Below are 10,151 nucleotides of genomic sequence, written 5' to 3' on the forward strand. Positions count from 1 at the left end.
AAATAGCAAAACACTTGGCTTGCTCAAGTAATTCTAGAAATGGACCCGTTCTCTTGTTGTGAAGGGGCATTATCATGATGCCTTTAAGACTAACTCCAACAAAATAACAAAATTCCATATCGTTATCAATTCAACAAGTAGATAAGATTGGATTTTAATTTATTTCTTATTTGTTATTCGATATCAATATTCGATTGAATTTGAATTTGTGTATTGCAAAGTCAAATTTTAAAAGCGATATTTTTAATAGAACTTTTTTTATTTGTAAAATAACCTTTAATTAAAAATAAAAAAATCTCAATCATTTCACCACGAACCATGTTGGTCATGAGATTGGACTTTACTTTAGTAGAATTGAAGGTTTTGTGTGGGGTATCGTTTTGGGATTGGTTGTTACTTGTTAGATAATGGATAGAGTTTTAATGATGAAACAAGTGTAATCATTTGCATTTTCAATTTTTCATACCTTTTTGCTGTCTTCGATTATTATTCAATAGTATGAATTAAAGTAAAGATCTCAAGATATTTTAGCAGTTTTATCAATCAAAGGACTAATTTGTTTTAAGAATTGTTCCATAAATAGACACACAGTACAAGAAGTTTTGGCGGAGCTTTTAAGTATTAGGTTACTATGGAACTTTTTGTTTTTATTTATATATATTTTCTTATTATATAAGACAGAGTTTGAAGCTGAAGCAGCATGTTTCTGTCGACGTGCATGCTTCAACAAGAATATTTTTGGAAAATTTTTAAAAACTATTTTGTTTATTCTATTTTAATTTAATTAGTATACAATTTTTTCAAAAGTGTAGGACCTGCTTTAGTTATGTTATAGCTTTATTATTTTGAATATCGATAATAGTTTTGTATATTTTATAACTAGTTTGAGTACAAAATCAACGATTGATGACGAAGAATACTTTAATTATTGATATCTTAATGGACCTCTTCACATTATATTTACGCGAAAAAAATGAAATGATTTACTATCACACAAATATATATTACAGTATAATATATTTTAGAGTAAAAATTTAAGTTCATTTAATCAATACAACTTAAAATTTATCAATATTAATAATCTTTATCAAGTACTTATTTTATACTTAATAAGATAATTTAATATCATTTAATTAATACTACTTAAAAAATAAATTTAGGAATAAATATTGGAGCCCTGCACAACACAGAATTTTCGTAACTAGTATTTCTACTTATTAGAAGAGGCTACAGGCAGGCATGACTTCGTCAACATGCCTGCTTGTATGCCAGGGATAATTAGATAATTTTTTATGTTTTTTTCTTTAAAGTTTTATATTTTATTGCTTTATATTGATAGAAAATTATGTAAAAAGTATTATAAATTATAATAATTAATAACTTAACTATAAAAAATTATTAAAAAAATGATTCACTTTCGAAATTTCATTTGAATCACATAAATCGGGACAAAGGGAGACAAAAGGAGTAATATACATCACATAAAAAGTAATATAAATCACAATAATTAGCAACTTAAAATATCTAAAAAATATATAAAAAAATTTGATTGACTCTAAAATTCATCCGTGTGACATAAATTAGGATAAAAGGAGTAACATATAAATGATGTGAAAATTACGCATTATAAATTATAATAATTAACAACTTAAAATATTTAAAAAAACATATAAAAATTGTTTGACTTCAAATTTCATATGTGTCACATAAATTGAAACCAAAAGAGTAAGGAAAAATTACTTGATTGAGTGTTTTTTAAAAATTAATTACTGATTTTAGCGATATTTTTTATTTATTACCATTTATAGCAATACATAGCAATATTATGATAAATCTACACTTGTATTAAAAGTGAATTGTGCATACAATATAAATGTATTATAAGTGTTTTAAAATATAACTTATGTTTGTGTAGTAAGAAACTGACATAATGTATTATAAGTCTATTAAAGTATGTGATAAATGTATTATCCATCTATAAAACTTGTATTATATATGTTTTATAAATAGTTCTCTGCAATATGTATTAAAACTGTATTATAAGTGTTTAGTGATTTTTTTTTATTGCTATAAATGGTAAATATTTTCTTAATATTGTATATTTATGTAAGTTTCCCAAAAAGTAACATATATTGGGCTCGTACTGACACGACTCTATATCTAACATATATATATATATATATATATATATATATATGGAACTTATAACATGAACTACTTAATTTCATTCACAAGACCAAGGCTCATCTAACAAATTGAGTAGTGAGATTACCTCTCGAAGATAAATTTTGAACTTCATTTTTGCGTTCTTTGGTAGATTTCGAAGAATCTAACAATTTATATGGTTAGATCTTGTTAATATGAGTATTGATCAATTTTAATTAACACAAAATCTGAATAAAAGCTCACTTGGTTAAAATGGAACACCCCTAGGCCTAAACCCTTACAAAAAACTGCTCAAAAGCTATCGCCATAGCTATTTATAAAAAGTACATGTGCTTATGATGAGCAAATTATACTTCACTACTAGATACCTTTCGATAAAATACTCGTAACTCCTTATAGGGATGACAAAATGACGAACAATTTTAGTCATTGAAAATTTGACTTAAAGAGGCACAATTCTTGTTTAGATGTCATGACCAAATTTCTTATATACTTTGAAGTTGTGATCTTTTAAAATTGAGTCATTGCTTTGTGTTAAGAAGTTCCATATTGGTAGAGAGACAGGAAATTGATCTCCTTATATGGACTTGGACAAACATTCCCTCATGAGCTACCTTTTAAGGTTGAGTTAAGCACATATGCCATTATTTTACATGGTATCAGAGTTAGACCCATCCTAATTTGTTGTTCACCGATGTTGGTCCCCATTTATAAATGTTCACGCTCCAGTTGAGGTCTGGGCGTGCAAGGAAGTGTTAGGAAGTCCTACATCGGTAGATGAATGGGAAATTGATCTTCTTATATGGATTTGGACACCCTTTTCCTCTGACTTTTGAAGTTGAGTTAGGTTCCTATGTCATATCTTTACCTATTGAAATATGCTCATATGTGGTGATTCTCCATTCTTTCTCTTTGGGTTTGGCTGCGCAATGGAGTCTTACCCATTCTTTTCTCTAGGCTAGAATTAGCTAATTCTATGCATCAGTCATTTCTTATCTCACCCTTAACTCAATTTTCATAAATTATGTTCTTTATCATTCAATTTGTTCACGCTCTATATTTATATTAAGCAATATCATGTCGATAATTGCTTTTTAACATAAGACTTCAATCACAGGAACTACATAATTCTACCGTCAATTTTAATTAGTCAAAATCTGGTCAATTAATCATAAGAATTATATTAATGGCTGAAATAAAAGAATTATAGCAATGTCCTTTCGTGACTAGTAAAATATGTTGCAGCAAATTGCACTATGATTATAGCAATGGCCTTTCATGACTAGTAAAATATGTTGGAGCAAATTGCACCATGTTACTATACATGAAGAGGCTACATGCAAACAACACAAGAGAACATTATTATGGAAAAGGGGCCAATACACCCACTTAATTTTATGATTTAGAAGAATTAGCGTTAGGCATAAATATCGAAAAATCAAAAAATTAGAACGAATATATTTCTCGTTAAAAAAATGGTGCATATATACCTTAGACGTTTAACAAATGATGTATATACCCTCATTGTCTAATAAGTTTATATTTATTCTTTTGATTCACAGGCTTATATTTACTACAAAACAACATACCTAGTATAATCATACAAAGTAGAATCTGAGATGGATAAAATATACTTAAACAAGGTAGAAAGACTAGTTCGATAGATCCCCGACTTAAGAAAATTCTAAAACTGATTTATTAGAATTTCAAAAATAACATGTGGCTTTTAAAAAATCAGCTCACTCATTTTCTTACTCCTCCGTACCCAACCAACTAAAAGCGTCTTAAGTCTAAGTCATCAGCGTGATGACTGAATAGACGAGGAATTGAGTTTTTTCATTTGGATCGAATTTGGGTAGGGTTCGGAGGAGTAAAAAAGATGTATGAAGTAATTTTTTTTCAGATATGACATTTTTGGAATTAAAAAAAAAGCAATTTTTAGATTTTCTTAATTAAGTAGATAAAGATTTATTCACAAAAATGATATATATGCATCATTTGTCAGACATCCAGAGTATATGGAGGATTTTAATTAAAAGAGACTTTTGAGTTATCTATTTGAGGATATAGGACACAAATTTTAAAAATTAGGTAAAAAGGGACTCTAGTATAATTAGGTATTAATGAGTTATGCTAATTTAAAAAAGAATATTTTTATACACCCCAAAGTTTTGCTATTTACAAATAGGTCTAACATATAAGAGAGTTGTAAAAAATACCTAAACAACTTAGGGTTGTTTAAATATCTTCTGATTGTTTAAACAACTTCTGGTTGTTTGAACTAAACAACTTAGGGTTATTTAAATATCTTCTGATTGTTTGAACTAAACAACTTTTGGTTGTTTAAATAATTTTTGGTTGTTTAAATAACTTCTGTTGTTTGAACTAAACAATTTAGGGTTGTTTAAATATCTTCTGGTTGTTTGAACTAAACAACTTTTGGTTGTTTAAATATCTTCTTGGTTGCTTGAACAACTCATGTTTATATAAACATTTACAACATATCCTCTCTTATGTTCTCTTCTCTTTTCATCAATTTTTTAATATAATTTTCACAATCAAATCGGAGTGAAGAAAAAAATGAGAATGACAACATCCAAAGAAGAAGAAGATGAAAACACAAAAAGTTTAAAAAGAAAGGGAAAAACGGAGAAGAAAAAAAGTAAAGAAGTTAAGGAAGAAGAAGATGAAAGAAAAAGAAACAAGAGCGTTTAAAAAAATGAAGAAAAGAGAAGAGAAGAGAGGAGGGAAATGAAGAACAGAAGTTTTAAAAAATGGAGTAAAGAAAAGAGAAGAGAAGAGGAAAATAGAGAACATAAGTTTAAAAAAGTGGAGTAAATAAATGAAAATTAGGGTTTTATTAAAAGTTTTTGATCTTTTAATTTTTATCCTAAATTTTTAAATATTCTAATTCAACCCCATCTCTTCATAATTAACATCTAATTAAATATTTATAATAATAAAAAAAAAAATACAAATTCCCTATCCTTCATTTCACAAGGTCCCTTTTACCTTATTTTACCGAGTATATGCATCATTTTTTAATGAAAGAAATATATGCTTTTAAATCGCAAAGTTGAGGGCGTATTTGTCACGTTCCTCTTTCAATATTGGTACTCCATTCTACTTCAATTTTCTTTTCACCCCCTGAACTTCTCAAAAACCACACATCCACAATCCTTAGCTCCTTATCTCCACCAAAACTCCAATTCTCTTCCAAGCTGTTTGAACTTTCAAACAATGGCTGGCAATTTATGTATAACTCTCACTCAATCTTCTTGTATCACTTCACCCTTTTCACCAAAACTTTATTCATCAAAAACTCTTCTTCAGAAATCACATAGAATCTCTATTGCCCCATTTCTCAAATTTCAAGATTCAGCCCCTAGTCAAGTTTCTACCAGAGGGTTCACTACTATATGCTTTTCTAGTCCCAGAAAAGGGCCTGATTCTAAAGTAAGTATAATAAACTTCAAATTGGCATTAAGGGTATTTTTAAAAAAAAAAATGTTTTTGTAGTATTTCTTGATTGTGGTGTTGACTTAATAACGTTTTATATATAAGGTGGAAGTAATTGTGCTATGTCACAGTGATGTAATGGAATCTTGAAATGGAAAATGATTAATTTGAGTGCTTTTGGAATGAGCTTCTTAGATTGATTTTCTCTATGAGTAATTCTTGTTTTTTTTTTGTTTTACTACAGGGAAGTGGAGCTGATTGGCCAATTTTGAGACGCTGGGATGTGCCATGGAATTGGCAAACTGTTTCACTTTCTTCACTTGCGTGTGGATTAAGGTGTAATTTTATTATCTGGCTAAGGTTTCAAATATGAATGACTAATGAAGTGTAATCTTATTGTGAATTGTAAAAAGATTGAACCTTTTTGTAATGGGGATGTACTATTGCAACTAAGCAAAATAGAAGATTTATGAACTGCAACATTTATTTGATAGTAACTGAAAATGGTAGTTTTGTTCTATTTCTTGGTGTAAAATATCTTTATAAGCGGAAAATCTGTTTTGTCTTGGAAGCATATTGGGTAACTAGCAACCGGTGTTGATCTAGGGAGGAAAAAGCTAACTAATATTCAGGCAGTTTTGTTTTGACAGGACTTATAGAGACAGCATCAATACCATATGTAGGACTTGATGTAGAAGCGTTGAGCTTGGATGAGAAGGCTGAAATTTTGTTCGCTGATCAAGCGTATGGACAGTCACTTTAGCATCGTTTTCACATTGTGTCCAAGTTCCACGATTCTGATGTTTTGTGTACTTTCTTTTTCCAGTATAACAACTGCAGTTGTGCTAATAGTCCTTTATACTCTCACCAAGTCATCTCAACCACTCCCTGATGACATATATCGTTATGGTAATTAGCATTTTCCAAGTTATGTAATGATTCATTCATCTGTTACTTTATTTGGTCCGAAAACTGGATTGCAGTTTCCTCCACTCTAAATGTATTACAGTGTGGTTGATTTACGATCTCTTAGTATTCCAGATCTGAAGGAACCTTTCAATCTCCAGAGAGGATGGCTTTTGTGGGCTGGAATTGGTCTAGTGGGAGCAGTAGCTGCAATTGCTTTAACAGGAGTGGCAATGTCTACTTTCAACGGTGAGCCGCCACAAAGAGAGGTTAGAATTGAACTAACATTTCATCCAATCTTTTGGAATGAGAATTTCATTCTTTGTATAACCTTCGAAGCAAATTAAAGTTCATTTTTCTCTGCTGTGATGTTTTCTTTTTCCCTTGTTTAATTCCTTAAAACTTGTTACAGACTGATGCTCTTGCTCGGTTACTCCCATTGATAGGCTCCTCAAGTATCAGGTAATTTTGAAGGAAGTTTGAAGTTATCTGTAAATTATCTCTGTTATCAATAGATCAATTGTTTTTGTGTTGATGGCTATCCTGCCACTTACTGAGCACTTATGTAGTTATGTAAGATATGCAATTGAGTAACCAGCTTTCTTTTTTATGTAGCACTGTTTCTCTGCTTGGCATTACCGGTGTACTTGCTCCAATTCTTGAGGAGACTGTGTTTAGAGGATTTTTTATGGTCTCTCTGACTAAGTGGTATAATTCTTTCTTTATAAATTTGATTACAGATATACTACTGCTTCACATTTGTTAGAACTGGCTCTATGTGTCTGTGAATCTTCTGGACTTTGTTGAAGAACTTGAAAAAGAAGGAACAAAAAGTTTTGAAAATTTTGAATTGCTCAAGGTTTGATAAAGTTGTTACCCCACTGGATCATTATCTCTTATGAGCATGCAAACGCAATAAACATGTGAACATTCTGATTTCATAGTTGATCTACTATTTTGCTTTTATATTCCCATCCTTGCCTAGGAGATCCTGTCTTAAAAGACGAATACGAATTAGTAAGGCTGCCCCCAATAGCTCTTTTGAATGGACATCCACAAAAAAGATATCTTTTGCCATCCTGGGATTTCTTTCTATAGATTCTGCCAACTGCATTGCTCTATGCATTAAATGTCAAGTGTGAACCTTCTCAAGTTGAAAGTATTTCTGGGCTTGATCAGTCGATCTTTCTATATTTTTCTTATGAACTACGATGTATCCCTGAACATTTTGTTGTGGATGTTCTATAATAAAATTTGGTTTTAAAGGAAATGAGGCGGAAAAAATGCCAACCTAGTTATTGAATGCCAACATGCTATGAGGTAGGCTGTAGATACCCTTAGGGTGTGTTTGGTATAGAGGAAAATGTTTTCCAAAATATTGGAACCGAACATGAGAAAATTGGAAAACATTTTTCGTACCGGTCACAACTTAAATGTCAAGTGTGAACCTTCTCAACTTGAAAGTATTTCTGGGGTTGATCCTTCTATATTTTGCTTAGGAACTATGATGTTATCTCTTGAACATTCTGTTGTGGATGTTTTATAATTAAATTTGGGTTTAAAGGGAATAAGGCGGAAAAAATGGCAACCTAGTTATTGAATAGAAACATGAGAACCCTGAGTCCCCGACGAGGATTAAGATGCATTAGGAAGTGGCTAAGAGAGTTATACATGCTAGCAAAGACCAATAGCCGGACCTTTCTGTTCCTTCGACTAGAATGCAATTGAGAGAGGATGTCAAACAGAAAATGGAGTTGTGAGTCGTGACAAAATATTTGTCCAAGTCTGGATTTCATTCATTATCTAAATAGATAAAAGGCACATTTAAGAGAATAAAAGAGAATACATGTCAGACTTTTGGACTTTGTTAGCTCTTTATCCATAACATAGGACTCATTGTAATAGAGCTAACAAACTCGACTCTTTTGCACCTATTTTGCTATCATACCATCTTCTTGATGCCATTTATAACACTACTTACTTCATCAAAAGGAATGAAAGAAAAATCAGCGGGAGAAAGTCGTCTTATGACTTTATTACTTATGGACAATTCATACATACACATGCGTGTCTACTGTGGACATGTGACTTGATGCTTCATTGTCTCTAATGCTTTTCCATTTGTCTTTGCAGGTTACCTACACCGCTTGCAGCGGTTATTAGTGGTGCTGTATTTGCTCTTGCACATCTCACTCCTGGACAATTTCCTCAGCTTTTTGTTCTTGGTATTGCTTCATATTCTTAAATGTAAATGACACTGGACAAAGAAGAGGAAAAACAGAAATTACAAGAAGGAATAACTTTATTGGGTTTTACTTCTGAAAGTTCTCAAAAATTTTCATTTGGGAAGGAAAAGTTAGTTCTAGTAAGAGTTGTTTATACTTTGTAAGAAGGATCAACAACCTTATGTAGTTTTTGAGCTAATATTTTATTCGATTTTAGAGGAATGAAATGAATTCAGACATAGTAGAATGGATACAAAAGGTTCATGTAGTTGACCTCTACTAGTTTGGAATTGAAGCACCGTTGAGGCGAATAGTTAATTGATTTCACCCTTTCTTGCTCTTTTCTTCATGTTTAATCTGAGCTGAAAAATGACATGCATTCAGGGACTGCTCTGGGAATTTCTTATGCTCAAACGCGGAACCTCCTAACCCCAATCACAATTCATGCTTTCTGGAACTCCGGTGTTATTTTGCTTCTGACCTTCCTTCAGGTAATCTTCTCCTCGTACATTCAGTTAAGCTCTCACTTCTTTGTGAAGTCATTTAACGCATGGAAAACTTAGGATTACCATCTAGCAGGCAATATTTGTTGCCATATTGCTTTCTGTGAATATGTTAGTCTGATTTCTTCCTCTAAACTCTTTTGTATATAGCTCCAAGGGTATGATATCAGGGAAATAATACAAGCAACTTGACCTAGGCATCATAATTCCCTGGACAAGGCCAGTTAACAATTCTCAGTCGTCTTCATCAGCTTGTTCGCAGTTGCTGAACTTATGAACGAATAATTAAGGCCAAATGCTAGTTGGAGCTTGTAAGGAATGTGAGAAGCTATCATCTTTTTTTCCCAATGCAATTGCTTAGTTTACTGGAAGAGCTAATAATACTCTTTCCCCCTGAAGAGGAAGCTTCTGTTCATTTCTCAGTAATCCAATATACTATTTTGTTGTAGGTTTTGAGTATACCGTTTCCTTTAATGTATCCTTGTGTGTATAAGTTAGTCGGGATCAGTTATATGAATGAAGCTTCGATGATATCATTCAGATATCTAATTAGATTAAAAAGGTTACTCAATGATGTGGTTCTCTTCACATTTTAGGGACGTCCAAATCTTTGATAGAATTAAGAAGGGTCACACCAAACCCTGTTGGCACAAATATGATTGTCTCACCAGTATTTTAGATTCAGTATTTGCAAATAGCTTAGTATTTGTAGGTGCTGAAATATTATTTATGACTAGGGATGACAATGGAACAGGGGCAGGTTAAAACAAATTGCTGAAATTTCACCATTGATGTTGTTGCTGCCGTCTGGGCTAGCAAGAGTTACTAGGCTAACTTTGTGATCCATCAATCAAAATTTATCCTGGCATACAGACATAACTACCACAGTGCT

At 31.5% G+C, this 10,151-nt stretch overlaps 1 protein-coding gene across 1 annotated transcript; it reads left to right on the forward strand.

Annotated features, from left to right (window-relative positions):
* The first annotated feature begins 5,272 nt into the window (after positions 1-5,272).
* Positions 5,273-9,820, forward strand: LOC129880184 (uncharacterized). The gene is made up of 10 exons (XM_055954116.1): positions 5,273-5,622; positions 5,870-5,961; positions 6,262-6,369; positions 6,452-6,534; positions 6,667-6,800; positions 6,944-6,993; positions 7,147-7,239; positions 8,665-8,756; positions 9,141-9,247; positions 9,410-9,820. Exons 1-10 carry the CDS (start codon positions 5,407-5,409, stop codon positions 9,449-9,451), a joined length of 1,017 nt encoding a protein of 338 aa, XP_055810091.1. The 5' UTR covers positions 5,273-5,406; the 3' UTR covers positions 9,452-9,820.
* The last annotated feature ends 331 nt before the right edge of the window (positions 9,821-10,151 follow it).

The sequence above is a fragment of the Solanum dulcamara genome, chromosome 2 (genome assembly GCF_947179165.1).
Source record: "Solanum dulcamara chromosome 2, daSolDulc1.2, whole genome shotgun sequence".
NCBI classification, from domain to species: Eukaryota; Viridiplantae; Streptophyta; class Magnoliopsida; order Solanales; family Solanaceae; genus Solanum; species Solanum dulcamara.